This window comes from Hylobates moloch, unplaced genomic scaffold (assembly GCF_009828535.3).
Source record: "Hylobates moloch isolate HMO894 unplaced genomic scaffold, HMol_V3 SCAFFOLD_1, whole genome shotgun sequence".
Lineage (NCBI taxonomy): Eukaryota > Metazoa > Chordata > Mammalia > Primates > Hylobatidae > Hylobates > Hylobates moloch.
The window spans coordinates 123,581,261-123,597,597 of NW_026652276.1; the positions used below are offsets into that span (position 1 = coordinate 123,581,261).

The following is a 16,337-nucleotide window of genomic DNA, read 5'->3' on the forward strand; positions in this document are numbered from 1 at the left end:
GATGGCTGAGAATTGGCCCCTCCCTCCACATCCCCTGTGCCCTTAAGAGGAAGCAGCATCGTTAACCTGGATGCCTGCCACTCAGGTCTCTGGGGACTGACATGGCTGGTTCTCTTTCTTAGGGGAGGGCATCTGGGGTTCCTGAGTGAGAAGAGGGCCCCTCCTGAGTCTACCTCCCACTTCTCCTATCCCCACCGCAGAGATCTAGCTTAGGCTGAGAATCACAGAACTTTTCTGGAAGCCGTTTTCCTCATGATGGAAAGACAGGAGCTTCCCAGACTTTGCTGAGCTATTCTCTAGCTGGGCTTTGTCTGGGAAGGACATTTTTAGAAAACGCTTAAATCCCAAATAGGCCCATGAGGCAGGCTGCTGTGTTCAGTGTCTGTGGGCTGGGCAGGATGCAGAGCACCCAGGGCTGAACTCCCTCCTCCTCCGCAGGTGTGGGGTGGCCTCCGTGTGCTTTCAAACTCAGAGGAGGTAGTATTACCGTAGGTAGGTTTTATTAAGAAATGAGTACACCTGAAAGTAAAGTGACAAGTGCAGACTTAGTGGTGTCTTTCTTGCAAAAAAAAAAAATACAAAAAAAAAGAAGCTGCCAAACTCACATTGACTTATATGATGTTTAAATGTTATTTAAATTACTGTTTTTCTTTCTTTTAAGAGGCCACTTTCCCTGATTTTAAGTTTTTGAAACTGACATGGATCTAGAAGCCAATGAGCTCATTAAGTGCAGTTTCTTCTCAAACGTTATTGTTGTTGTTATTATTATTATTATTATTATTATTATTAGAGACAAGGACTCACTATGTCATCCAGGCTGGAGTGTAGTGGCGAGATCATAGCTCACTGCAGCCTTAGACTCCTGAGCTCAAGGGATCCTCCTGCCTCAGTTTCCTGAGTAGCTGGGACTACAAGCAAGTGCTACCATGCCTGGCTAATTTTTTGTTTGTTTGTTTGTTTTTTGTAGAGATAGAGTGTTGCTATATTGCTCAGGCTGGTCTTGAACTACTGGTCTCAAATAATCCTCCTGCTTCAGCCTCCCAAAGTGCTAGGGTTACAGGCATGAGCCACTACACCCAGCCAAAAGTTATTATTACAGCAATGGTGCATGTTGCATGGATGAAAAAACATAAAAATATATGGTGTCTTAGAATTAAGTAAATTCAAAATTTAAAATGGAAAGTGACCAGTCCCATGCCATATACCATCAAGGCTTGTTACACTACTGACTTGAGAAAATGAGGAAATGATGGCTGGCTAATGTCAGCCATGTTGGACACACTGGGACAGTAACCGTGGGAGACGAAGCTTGAGCATACAACAGAAACACAATCATGAACCCCAGAAACCGGGACTTCTTGGTGAGTTCCTCACCTCGTTGATAGAAATACTCACTGTGGGAATATTAGAAGGTAGACAAGGCCAAATAAGGCAGCCAGGATGAGGGTGAGGACAACGGCGCTGGTGAAATACTCGTCCTGAAGCTGGTGGTACTGTGTAAGACAGAAGTCAATCCATCAGGGCTGAAGGCCTCCTCCAGCCAGGCAGCGCCTTCGCAAGCAGCACCAGGGAAGCCGAAAACCAGAGCTGCTTACCTTTTGCTCCCGTTCGACATGTTTGTACTTCAGGGTAAAGAAGTTCAGGTCTGCCATCTCCAGCTCTGTCTGGCGGGCTTCTAAGAGGCGGCTGATGTACCTGTTGACGCGAGTGCCCGGGGTAGTGTAGACAACGTTGGTAGAAAAAGATGAGCGGTTTCTGAGTTTTTCCGAGGCTGTTCTTAATGCCCTCCGCTGGAGCCATCATGGAAATAAAGGAATATCATCAAATTCTCCACTTATTGAAGAAAAGCACCTGTACTCTCCCTCCAGCCAGATCCGCTGCAGGGTGGGATCGGGTTTGGGAATCTGACATTTAATAATCATGACTTTGCCCTGCTGGTGGTGAGATGGCAGGTGAGTCATCTCAGCAGCCAGTGTTGGGGTTCCCACACCTGTAATGGGGGTTTTATGGCCCCTATGTGATGGCATGGCAGCAAGGATTAGGTGATTAAATACGAGTGCAGTGGGGAGAACAGCACCCAGTAAGAGCAGGTTCCTAAACTCATAAAACCCCAACAAATGCAGAAAGAGATTCCCCAGAGTTACAAGAGCAGGAGTCCAACCCCCTCCTTCTAAGAGAGAGAAACAGTGGCAAAAGGAGTGGCTTCACCAATCTCTCACTCGGGCCAGGGCTGATGGGAACAGAGAGTGAGCCTCTCCTCCACAGCTTCCATATGACACATGAAGGATACAAGAAAGCACCCATTTGCCAAAAGGAAAATAGAGTAATTTAAAACTACTTGTCATGAGCTCACTATCAGTGCTTCATAAACAGAATCTCTGGTACTTAATATACTTGAGAAGAAAATAAGAATATTAAAAGAGGCTAGTCATGCGGTTCCAGAAAAGATGAAATGAACACACTTGTTTTTATTCCTACTGAGTGATAAAAACAGTGACAATACATACAAAATAAGCACACAGACTGTGAAAGGTGGAAAGAAGAGGGTGATCGCAGGGACCTTGCAACTCAAAGGAAAACAGTGTGGGGTGGGTGGTGTCCCTTGAGGTTTCTTTCTGCCTTATTTATCCCAGATTAGAAACAAGAGAAGCCAACAGCCAAAAAATGCCATTGGATACAGATCAACTTTTTTAAAGCCCCCCCAAAAAAGCCTGTTGTTTCTAGCCAAAAGAAAAAAAAATGGGGCAACCTAGCAAAACAGAAAACTTTTAGACAATAACCACCCTATTGTAGCCAAAGACCATAAAAACAAAAATCTGTGGCCCCAGCTCCACCCAGGCCAGCGAAGACCATGCATGTGGGGAGCCTCGACTTTCATCTTTACTAGGCTGTGAGGAGGCACACCCAAAGCCCCACTGACATAGTGCCAGAAAAACCTGAATAGGGAGTGGAGATGTTTATCTCCACTGAGTGGTAATGAGCTCCCACCTGCATTGTCAGTGGGCGCCGAACAAGGACTCTGAATGTCCATATCTACTCAACAGTAACAAGGTGCCAGGTGTCACCTTGGTGTCAAATGCCAGGCTATCATGGAGGATGAGTGGGAAACCTGGAATTCCACCCACACTGCCCCAATGCTATAAAGTCTGAAGAGACTTGCTAAAACAAAAGATTTCAATAGGATACAGAGTATCACAACATAATACCAAAATGTCTAGGATATAAAAAAAAGGAAACCACTCATAATATCAAGCCTTAAAAAATGTCAACTTGAATGAGAAAGACAATCAATAGATACTAACTTCAAGATGATAGAGTTGTTAAAATTATCTGACAAGAATTTTAAAGCAGTCATTATAAAAATGCTTCAATAAGTAATTATGAACACACCTGAAACAAATTATAGAAAGTCTCAGAAAAAAAGTATAAGAAAGAACAGATAAAAATTACAGACCTGAAAAATACAATAATCAAAATTTAAAACCCAATGGATGAGCTGAACTGCAGACTGAAGTGCACAGAGTAAAGAATTCCTCACCTAGAAGACAGAGTCACAGAAATTATCCAATCTGAACAATGAAAAGAAAACAGACTTAAAAAAAGAAAAAAAAAAACCGAGACTTTGGAACTGTGGAACTAAAATGGAAGATTTAACATGTCATCAGAGTCCCGGAAGGAAGAAAAAGGGTGTAAGATTGGACAAATATTAGAAGAAATAATAGCAGAAAATGTCCCAAGTTTGGCAAAAGATATAAACCTACAGATTGAAGTAAGTGAGCAAATCTCAAACAGGGCAAACTCAAAGAAACAGATGCCAACACACATCACAATCAAACTTCCAAGAACAAAAGACAAAGGAAAATTCTTGAAAGCAGCATGAGAAAACTGATATCTGATTTTTGGGGGGAGAAAAAAAGTAACTAGAATGATAGCGTCATTTCTTCAGAAACCATGGAAGCCAGAAAAAAGTCGGAAAACATTAGTCAAGCGCTCAAGAACTGTCAACCCAGAATTCAACATCTAGCAAAATTATACTTCAGAAACGAAAAAGAAATTATAATATTTTTAGATAAAGGAAAGTTGAAAGACTTTATAATCAACCTAAAGAATAGCAAAAAGAAATTCTTGAAACAAAAAAGAAAATAGTAAAAGAAACAATGTTGGAACATCACAAAGACAAATAACAACAGAAAGGATAAAAATGTGGGTAAATGCAATATACTTTCCTTCTTCTCTTGAATTTTCTACATGTTTTCTGGTTGAACCAAAGATTATAAATTTGTCTGATATATACAGAGGAAATATTTATGATATTTATCTTATAAATGGGAAAGGATAAAGGGACTGAAAGAGAGGTAAGGTTTCTACACTAAACTTGTTAAAATGTTGACATCAGTAGTAGGCTGTAATGTTATGTAAAAATAATATATATCTAGATAAACTACAAAAATTGTATGCAACAAGATATACTATATATAAATCAAAATGGAATTCTAAAAATTGCTCACAGCAACATAGAAAAAAACAGAGAAATAAAAACAGAAGGAACAAACAGAAAACAAAAAATAAGTTAAACAGCAGACTTATCAACAACATATCAATAATTGCATTAAGTGTAGATATTCTAAATATACCAATTAAAAGAGGCTGTAATAAATGATTTAACAAATATCATCCAAATATATGCTGTCTAAAGAAACTCACTTGAAATATAGCAATACACATAGGTTGAAATTAATAGAATAGATATTATACACCATGCAAACTTTAATCTAAAGAAAGTAGGAGTGGCTGTAGTGATAACAGAAAAAGTAGATATCAGAGCAAAAAAATTTACCAGGGATAGTGAGAGACATTACAAAATGATTACAGAGTCAATGTAAAAGGAAGACATAGAAATCCTAAATGTGTATGCATAAAACAATAGAAATTTCAATCACACAAAGCCAACACTGATAGAATTTAAGCAGAAAGAGCCGGGCACGGTGGCTCACGCCTGTAATCCCAGCACTTTGGGAGGCCAAGGCGGGTGGATTACGAAGTCAGGAGTTCAAGACTAGCCTGGCCAAAATGGTGAAACCCCGTCTCTACTAAAAATACAAAAATTATCAGGGCATGGTGGCGGGCACCTGTAATCCCAGCTACTCGAGAGGCTGAGGCAGAGAATTGCTCGAACCCAGGAGGCAGAGGTTGCAGTGAGCTGAAATCACGCCACTGCACTCCAGTCTGGGCAATAGAGAGAGATTCCGTCTCAAAAAAAAAAAAAAAAAAGAATTTAAGGAGAAATAAACAAATTCTCAATTATAGTTGGAGATGTCAACATCTCCCTTGAACAATCAGACACAAAATAAGCTAAGACATCATCAAACAACAAGATCTAATTGACATTTATAAAATACTCCATGCAACAATGGCAGAATACATTCTTTTCAGGTACCCAAGAGTATGTATTAAGAGACCTTGGCCATAAAACAAAACTCAACAAATTTAAAACAATTGAAATCATACACATTATGTACTCTCAGACCAAAACAGAATCAAACTAAAACTAGTAACAGTTAGATAACAGGAAAATTTCCAAGCATTTCTAAATTAGCTATAGGTCAAACAGGAAGTCTCAAGGAAAAAAAAAAAATACAGATATATATGTATGCTCATCCGAATGAACATATGCCAAAATCTATGGGATGCAGCTAAAGCCGTGCTGAAAGGGAATTAATAGTACTAAATACTTACATAAGAAAAAAGAAAAAGTCTCAAATCAATAATCTAATTGCCATGTTAACAAACTAGAAAAAGAAATGCAAAATAGACTCAAAGCTAACAGTAGAAAGGAAATAATAAAGAGAAGAATTCAATAAAAAGAAAACAAAAAAAAAAGACAAAATAAATGAAACCAAAAGCTGGTTCTTCGAAAATATCAATGAAGTTGGCAAATCACTGCAAGCCTGAAAAATAAGAGTGAAAATACACTAACAAATTCAGAAATAAAATGAAATTTTACTACATACTCTGCAGGCATCAAAAGGTTAATGAAGGAATATTATAAACAACTCTACACACATAAATTTGACAATTCAGATCAAATGAACTATTCTTTGAAACACAACTACCACAACTCATCCAACATAAAGGGTAAATTGAAAAATCCTATAATTTCTAAAGAAATTGACTTTCTAAATTTTTAAAATTCCTGAAAAAGTAACCTCCATGCCCAGATGGTTTCACTGACAAATTCTAGCAAATGTTTAAAGAATTAACACCAGTTTTAACCAATCTCTTCCAGAAAATAGAAGAGGAAGCAACACTTCCCAAGTCACTTTATAAAGTCAGTATTACCCTGATACCAACACCAGACAAAGATATTACAAAACAGAAAACTAAAGGCCAATATCCCTCATGGATGTAGATATAAAAAAACTAACAAAATATTAGCAAATAAAATTCAGCAATATATAATTAGAATTATATAGAATAAACAATTCTAGGGATGAAAGGCCGGGCTGGTTAAATATTTGAACATCAATGTAACCCACCAGATGAACTGGTTAAAGAGGAAAGTCAATTAATACAGAAAAATCATTTGACAAAATTCAATACCAATTCATGATAAAAATTATCAGAAAACTAGGAATGGAGGGGGAACTTCTCCAACTTGATTAAGAACATCTACAAAATGCCTATAGCTAACATCATACTTAATCGTGCAAGACTGAACGCGTTCCTTCTATGATCTGGATAAAGTGCAAGATATTGGCTCTCACCACTTCTATGAAGCATAGTGCTAAAAACCCCAGCCAGTGCAATAAGGCAAGAAAAGGAAGTAAAAGGCATACAGATGGGAAAGAAAGAAAATTGTCTCTAGTTTCAGATGATATGATGATCTACATGGAAAATCCCAAGGAATATATATATATATATATATAAAAAACTCCAAGAACAAAGTAGTGAGTTCCAAAAGGTGACAGTATAAAAGATAAATGTAAAAAATAATGGTATTTCTTTATACTAGTGATGAAAAAAGGAAGACCAATATTAAAATGTAGTATCATTTATAATCACTGAGAAAAATAAAATACAAGATGTAAATCTAACAAAACATGGCAAGGTCTCGTATGCTGAACACCTCACAATGCTGATGAAAGGAATCAAAGAAAATCTAAATAAATGAAGAGGCATACCATGTTCATGCAAACAGAAAGGAAAAGGGACTAGAATAGCCCACTTTTCTTTAAAATAATAAAGTAAGAAGAATCACTCTACCTGATTTTAAGACTTATACAACTGCATTAATCAAGACAGTATGGTGTTGACAGACAGACAGATAAATAGAGAAATGGAACAGAACAGAGAACCCAGAAATAGCCTCACATAAGTATGGCCAACTGACTTTTGACAACAGTTCAAAAGCAATTTAATGGAGGAAAGATAGCTTATCAACAAATGGCGCTGGAGCAACTAGATATCCATAAGCAAAAATAAAATCTAAAAAATAAGTGAAACTTACACCTTATTAAAAAATGAACTCAAAATGGATCATAGATTTAACTATTAAATGTAAAACTATAAGATTCTTAGAGTAAAATGTATGTCAAAATTTGGGGACTTGGGCTATGTAAGAGGTTTTTAGATATGACACCAAAAACATGAATCATAAAAGAGAAAAATCAATAAATTGGATATCTTCAAAACTAAAAACATCTGCTCCATGAAACAGAACAGAAGACCCTGTTGAGATGATGAAAAGACAAGCTACAAACTGGCAGAAAATAATTGCAAACCACATCTCTAACAGAAGAATTGCTTCTAGAATATACCATGAACTCTCAAAAATGAACAGTACAAAAAAATCAAACAATTCAATTAGAAATCAGACAAAAGACATAAAGAGACAGTTCACCAAAGGGCAAGAGAACATATGGATAAAAAATGAGCACATGAAAAGATGTTCAACATCCTTAGCCATCAGTGAAATGCCAAAATAAAATCGTAGTTAAGTATCACTACATACTCATTAGAACAGCTACATTTAAGAGAGAGAGAGAACACCAAATGCTGGTGAGGATGCAGATGAACTGGATCCTTCATACATTGGGGATGACGATATAAAATAGACACTCTGGAAAACAGTTCGGCAGTTTATGAAAAAAATCTAAACATGATCCATCAATCACACATCTGGGCATCTATCCTAGAAGAGTTAACATGTATGTGCACACAGAATTTTGCACAACAATGTTTATGGCAGCTTTATTTGTAAAAGTTAAATACTGGAAACAGAAATGTCCTTCAACAAGCAAATGACTAAACAAACAGTGGTCTATCCATACCATGAAGGACTATTTAGCAATGAAAGGAAGGCACTATTAACACACACAACTTGGGGAATAATATACACAATTATAATAATTATAATAATACACTATTAACACACAATCCCAGGGGCATAATACTGGATGAAGAAAAAGCCAATTTCAGAGATCACATACTGTGTGATACCATTTAGAGGGATGATTCCAGGTAAAAACTTCCATACTCAAGGGGACACTTTGTCCTGAAGCTGGAGATAATGAGGAAACCATGCTCAGAGTCCTTGCCACTGCAAATCTCTGCTGCGCCCAGTAGCTTTTCCATTGCCAATTCAGGCTACAACCCCAGACAAGCAGACCTTGACTTGAGTTCCCTGCCGGTCACTGGTTATCTACCTGAGGTTGGGCTTGTTCAGAAGACCAGTGGTCAGTGTCAACTGCTCCCTGGTCTGACAGTTCTGAGAGTTCACATGAAGGGTTGATGGACACAGGTCCACCTTGAGGTCAGGGCTGATGGACACATGTCCAGCCTTAAGTCGGGGCAGATGGACATGGGTCCACCCTCCAGTTGGGGCAGATCCACACAAGTCTACCCTCAGGTCAGGGACTGAAGGACACAGGTTCACCCTCAAGTCAGGGACTGAGGGACACAGATCCTCCCCGTGATCAAGGCCAATGGACACAGGTCCACCCTCAGGTGAGAAAATGATGGACACAGGTCCACCCTGAGATCAGGGAATGATGGACACAGGTCCACCCTCAGGTGAAAAAATGATGGACACAGGTCCACCCTGAGATCAGGGAATGATGGACACAGGTCCACCCTCAAGTGAGAAAATGATGGACACAGGTCCACCCTGAGATCAGGGAATGATGGACACAGGTCCACTCTCAGGTCAGGGAATGATGGATCCAGGTCCACTCTCAGGTCAGGGGCTGATGGACACGAGTTCTCCCACAGGTCAGGGACTGAGGGACACAGATCCTCCCTGTGGTCGGGGCTGATGAACACAGGTCCATTTTCCGGTTGGTGCTAATGGACATGGATCCTCCCTCAAGTCAGGAGTGATAGACATTGGTCCACCCTCAGGTCAGCCACACCTCCAAACCCTGTCACCACCCAGCATCCTCTGCCTGTCAGCTCACCTGCTATGTCCTGGGTTACTGACTGTCCTCCACAGTCATAAATCACAGTACTGGGCTGTGACGGGCAGCCACGAGAGTGGCCAACACACTGAGAAGAAGGTAGCTGTCCTTCAGTGAGTAGATGATATACACATCTCCGAAAATGTACCAGGAACAGTCCAAGGCCACAGGGATGGACAGGAAGGTGAAGCTCCGACAATGTCAAAAGAACCCTGGAGGATGCAGTGATATCACTGACCATATTAACAGTCAGAGGGGGAACCACCAGGCTAAGCATCTTAGTACCGACTCAAGAGTATTTTCTAAAATTCAACATCCGCTTATTAAAAGAAAAAATTCAAAAGCTAACTCAAATGATCACTTTCTTGAAATAATTAGCCATACACTATTACTCCTAACCCAAAGCATCACAATTAGTGGTAAAATCCTGTTTATTAAAGCCAGAACAAAAAAGAATGCCCACCCTATTGCAATCATTTAACATAGGATAAAAAAGAGAAAGCAAAATTATCACGATTTGAAAAACATACTATTGTAGATCAAAAAAATGCAACAGAACTAAGTAAAACATTATTGCAATCAGTTTCAAAAAGTGTGGACCAAACAAGCTGAAATTTTATCTTCATTAAATTCAGATAGATATAGTAGAAGTTATCTTTTTAAAAAATTTCTAGCCGTGTTTAAACAAAATGCCTAGGAGATGGGGTAGGAGAGCCCCTAGGTGGATGAGAAACAGAGAAGAAAAGACGCAGAACTCTCCACCCCAAATCAACAGAATATACATTTTTCTCAGCACCACACCACACCTATTCCAAAATTGACCACATAGTTGGAAGAAAAGCACACCTCAGCAAATGTAAAAGAACTGAAATTATAACAAACTGTCTCTCAGACTACAGTGCAATCAAACAAGAACTCAGGATTAAGAAACTCACTCAAAACCACTCAACTACATGGAAACTGAACAACCTGCTCCTGAATGACTAGTGGGTACATAATGAAATGAAGGCAGAAATAAAGATGTTCTTTGAAACCAACGAGAACAAAGACACAACATACCAGGATCTCTGGGACACATTCAAAGCAGTGTGTAGAGGGAAATTTATAGCACTAAATGCCCACAAGAGAAAGCAGGAAAGATCTAAAATTGACACCCTAACATCACAATTAAAAGAACTAGAGAAGCAAGAGCAAACATATTCAAAAGCTAGCAGAAGGCAAGAAATAACTAAGATCAGAGCAGAACCGAAAGAGAGAGACACAAAAAACCCTTCAAAAAATCAATGAATCCAGGAGCTGGTTTTTTGAAAAGATCAACAAAATTGATAGACCCCTAGCAAGACTAATAAAGAAGAAAAGAGAGAAGAATCAAATAGACACAATAAAAAATGATAAAGGAGATATCACCACCGATCCCACAGAAATACAAACTACCATCAGAGAATACTATAAATACCTCTACCCAAATAAACTAGAAAATCTAGAAGAAATGGATAAATTCCTCGACACACACACCCTCCCAAGACTAAACCAGGAAGAAGTTGAATCTCTGAATATAACAATAACAGGCTCTGAAATTGAGGCAATAATTAATAGCTTACCAACCAAAAAAAGTCCAGGACCAGACGGATTCACAGCCGAATTCTACCAGAGACATAAGGAGGAGCTGTTACCATTCCTTCTGAAACTATTCCAAACAATAGAAAAAGAGGGAATCCTCCCTAACTCATTTTATGAGGCCAGCATCATCCTGATACCAAAGCCTGACAGAGACACAACAAAAAAAGAGAATTTTAGACCAATATCCCTGATGAACATTGATGCAAAAATCCTCAATAAAATACTGGCAAACCAAATCCAGCAGCACATCAAAAAGCTTATCCACCATGATCAAGTGGGCTTCATCCCTGGGATGCAAGGCTGGTTCAACATACGCAAATCAATAAACGCAATCCAGCATATAAACAGAACCAATGACAAAAACCACATGATTATCTCAATAGATGCAGAAAAGGCCTTTGATAAAACTCAACAGCGCCTCATGCTAAAAACTCTCAATAAATTAGGTATTGTTGGGATGTATCTCAAAATAATGAGAGCTATTTATGACAAATCCACAGCCAATATCATACTGAATGGGCAAAAACTGGAAGCATTCCCTTTGAAAACTGGCACAAGACAGGGATTCCCTCTCTCACCACTCCTATTCAACATAGTGTTGGAAGTTCTGGCCAGGGCAACCAGGCAGGAGAAGGAAATAAAGGGTATTCAATTAGGAAAAGAGGAAGTCAAATTGTCCCTGTTTGCAGATGACATGATTGTATATCTAGAAAACCCCATCATCTCAGCCCAAAATCTCCTTAAGCTGTTAAGCAACTTCAGCAAAGTCTCAGGATACAAAACCAATGTGCAAAAATCACAAGCATTCTTATACAACCAATAACAGACAAACAGAGAGCTAAATCATGAGTGAACTCCCATTCACAATTGCTTCAAAGAGAATAAAATACCTAGGAATCCAACTTACAAGGGATGTGAAGGACTTCTTCAAGGAGAACTATAAACCACTGCTCAACGAAATAAAAGAGGACACAAACAAATGGAAGAACATTCCATGCTCATGGATAGGAAGAATCAATATCATGAAAATGCCCATACTGCCCAAGGGAATTTATAGATTCAATGCCATCCCCATCAAGCTACCAATGACTTTCTTCACAGAATTGGAAAAAACTACTTTAAAGTTCATATGGAACCAAAAAAGAGCCCACATCGCCAAGTCAATCCTAAGCCAAAAGAACAAAGCTGGAGGCATCATGCTACCTGACTTCAAACTATACTACAAGGCTACAGTAACCAAAACAGCATGGTACTGGTACCAAAACAGAGTTATAGACCAATGGAACAGAACAGAGCCCTTAGAAATAATGCCATACATCTACAACCATCTGATCTTTGACATACCTGACAAAAACAAGAAACGGGGAAAGGATTCCCTATTTAATAAATGGTGCTGGGAAAACTGGCTGGCCACATGTAGAAAGCTGAAACTGGATCCGTTCCTTACACCTTATACAAAAATTAATTCAAGATGGATTAAAGACTTAAATGTTAGACCTAAAACCATAAAAACCCTAGAAGAAAACCTAGGCAATACCATTCAGGACATAGGCATGGGCGAGGACTTCATGTCTAAAACACCAAAAGCAATGGCAACAAAAGCCAAAATTGACAAATGGGATCTCATTAAACTAAAGAGCTTCTGCACAGCAAAAGAAACTACCATCAGAGTGAACAGGCAACCTACAGAATGGGAGAAAATTTTTGCAATCTACTCATCTGACAAAGGACTAATATCCAGAATCTACAAAGAACTCAAACAAATTTACAAGAAAAAATCAAACAACCCCATCAAAAAGTGGGCGAAGGATATGAACAGACACTTCTCAAAAGAAGACATTTATGCAGCCAAAAGACACATGAAAAAATGCTCATCATCACTGGCCATCAGAGAAATGCAGATCAAAACCACAATGAGATACCATCTCACACCAGTTAGAATGGCGATCATTAAAAAGTCAGGAAACAACCGGTGCTGGAGAGGATGTGGAGAAATAGGAACACTTTTACACTGTTGGTGGGACTGTAAACTAGTTCAACCATTGTGGAAGTCAGTGTGGCGATTCCTCAGGGATCTAGAACTAGAAATACCATTTGACCCAGCCATCCCATTACTGGGTATATACCCAAAGGATTATAAATCATGCTGCTATAAAGACACATGCACACGTATGTTTATTGCGGCACTATTCACAATAGCAAAGACTTGGAACCAACCCAAATGTCCAACAATGATAGACTGGATTAAGAAAATGTGGCACATATACACCATGGAATACCGTAAAAAATGATGAGTTCATGTCCTTTGTAGGGACATGATGAAGCTGGAAACCATCATTCTCAGCAAACTATCGCAAGGACAAAAAACCAAACACCACATGTTCTCACTTATAGGTGGGAATTGAACAATGAGAACACATGGACACAGGAAGGAGAACATCACACCCCAGGGCCTGTTGTGGTGTGGGGGGAGTGGGCAGGGATAGCATTAGGAGATATACCTAATGTAAATGATGAGTTAATGGGTGCAGCACACCAACATGGCACATGTATACATATGTAACAAACCTGCACGTTGTGCGCATGTACCCTAAAACTTAAAGTATAACTGAAAAAGAAGAAAGAAAAGAAGCTGCATTGAGCATACTGGTGATTTTTTAAACCATGCTAAAACACAGAGCTGACTCCATTGAGGAAACCAAGGCTCAGGTGCATCGGTGGTGGGAGCGAGCACAGCAAGTGCCTGAGAGAGAACAATTTGGCAACAGCTATCCAAAATTAAAACAGGCACACCATTTAACCCAGCAATTCCACTACAAAGAAATACCCCTAGGCTGTCCTTGTAAGATTTACTAAGACATTTGTGAAAAAAGATGTTCATGACACCAGTAGACATGAGATCAACCTCTAGAAATAAAGTCCCCAGCAACCAACAAGCCAGTGGTAAAGTCACATCCCTCCTTCCCTCCCTCCTGCAGTGGGAGGCCATCCAGCCACTTAGAAATGATTCCAAGATTTCTAAAGTCTGTCACCTAGTGAAAAGAGCATGGAAGACAAAATGATAAACTTCTGTTTGCATTAACCTCTGGTGCACACCGAAATTGATTTTCTAGAAGGAAATACAAAATGGCAAACATCTTGGAGGACTTAATTTTTGTATCATGTGTGCATGTTGCTTTTATTTTTTAATTCAAGCTTAAATATTTAAGTGTGAAGAGAAGAACAAAAGAAGCACTTAATAAAAAGAGAGAGAACCGAATTGGGAGGCTTCTGGGTGTAGCTATTAGAGGAGACAACTGTGCTGCCAGGTATTAGGAAACTAGAATAGAGACGTGTCCCATGCTGACTCGGGCAGGCAATGTCATGCTCCCCACCTGGTGGGCCCAGTGGACGATGAGCATAACAACCCTAACAGCTGCACACACTCAGGCAGACACTTGACTCTCTGGATTCCATTATACAAAACCATCAGAGAAGTAAACATACTTTCATGACCAAAAGCTCTGTCCATGATTTGCTTCATTTAAACATAACAGAAATAACCTAAATATCAATGGAGGTTGATTAAGTAAATGGTTTCTCTTTAGGCTGCAAATGTATATAATGATATTTAAAAATCATATTTTTTGCAGCCATAAAAAAGAATGAGTTCATGTCCTTTGCAGGGACGTGGATGAAGCTGGAAACCATCATCCTCAGCAAACTAACACAGGAACAGAAAACCAAACACCGCATGTTCTCACTCATAAGTGGAAGTTGAACAATGAGAATACATGGACACAGGGAGGGGAACATCACACACCGAGGCCTGTCAGGCGGTGGGAGGAAAGGGAAGAGAGAGCATTAGGACAAATACCTAATGCATGTGGGACTTAAAACCTAGATGATGGGTTGATGGATACAGCAAACCACCACGGAACCTGTATACCTATGTAACAAACCTGCACACTCTGCACATGTATCCCAGAACTTAAAGCAAAATAAGGACCAAAAAATCATATTTTTGACAAGTATTTAATAATATAAGGAAATGTTTATGATATATTGGCAAGTAAAAAAAAAAAAAAAGCAACCAAACTGCCTGTGTATCACCCAGTCAAGTTTATTAAAAAAATACACACACACAAACTTAAGAAACTGGAAGGAACAAAATGTTCATGATAGCTTTTTTGTGAGATGGTAGGATTCCAGATAAATGCTTTTCATTTTCTCCCTTGTGCGTCTTTGTGTTTCTCCATATTTTCCATAATCAATTATGTTTATGATCAGGAGAGAGTGCTGAGAGAAAAAACAGAGCTGGCGTGAATGCCCTTGGGGATAAGGGCTGATGGCAGGAGCTCATCCTTGCAGCACTGGTGACAGTGGCTGTTGGGCAAGACCTGAAGCTACGTGCACAGTTGCCCCCATTGCAGGGTGGGAGACCAAACCCCCAGGAGGACATCCAGGCCACTCAGTGAGGGATGGATCTGAACCTACAGGAGAGGTATCAGATGTGTGGGGTCTGACACAGTTTCTCTGCTTGACCAAATTTTAGCCAGGCTCTGAAACTTCTCCTAGGCCCAAAGGTGCACTTCCTTGTAAAATCTAGTTTTAGCAGGAACACCCCACCTTCAATATCCCATCCCCCTCCTATCTGATCAGGTTCCTCACCCTCCACCAGCCCCCAGGGGAGGCCTGATCACCTAGGCCTGTCTTCAGCAAGAATCGTGCTAGGTCAGTTGGCCAGAATCCCCTTACCCCTATGTTTCCTCTTAGAAATTTTCCATCCACTGACCCTCACTCCCCTTCTGTTAGGAGCTGAGTCTAACCTCTCCCCCCAACAGCATGACTCCACTGCTACTGCCGTGCTTCCTACGCTATAGCTATGGTACCGCAAACAGACTATCTTACTGTGTTTTAGCAAGTGTCATTGAATAATTTTCCTTTTTTTTTGAGACAGAGTCTCGCTCTGCCATCCAGGCTGGAATACAGTGGCACGATCTCAGCTCACCGCAACCTCCACCTCCCGGGTTAAAGCGATTCTCTTGCCTCAGCCTCCAGAGTAGCTGAGACTACAGGCACGTGACACCATGCCCAGCTAATTTTTGTATTTCTAGTAGAGACAGGGTTTCACCATGTTGGTCAGACTGGTCTTGAACTCCTGACCTCGTGATCCGCCCGCCTTGGCTTCCCAAAGTGCTGGGATTACAGGCATGAGCCCACCGAGCCGGCCAAATAATTTTCTTTAACAGCTCCCGCCCTCCTGGCTGCGACTGGGCCCTT

The 16,337-nt window shown here is 39.8% G+C and overlaps 1 protein-coding gene across 1 annotated transcript in view; it reads right to left on the bottom strand.

Moving 5' to 3' along the window:
* The window catches only part of ADCY1 (adenylate cyclase 1), a 144,957-nt gene that overhangs the window by 39,111 nt on the left and 89,509 nt on the right, over positions 1-16,337 (bottom strand). Inside the window, exons 9-10 of the mRNA XM_032758145.2 lie at positions 1,596-1,790; positions 1,396-1,493 (exon numbers count right to left, since the gene is read on the bottom strand). Of these exons, the coding sequence (XP_032614036.1) occupies positions 1,396-1,493; positions 1,596-1,790 (293 nt within the window). The remainder of the gene's footprint in view (positions 1-1,395; positions 1,494-1,595; positions 1,791-16,337) is intronic.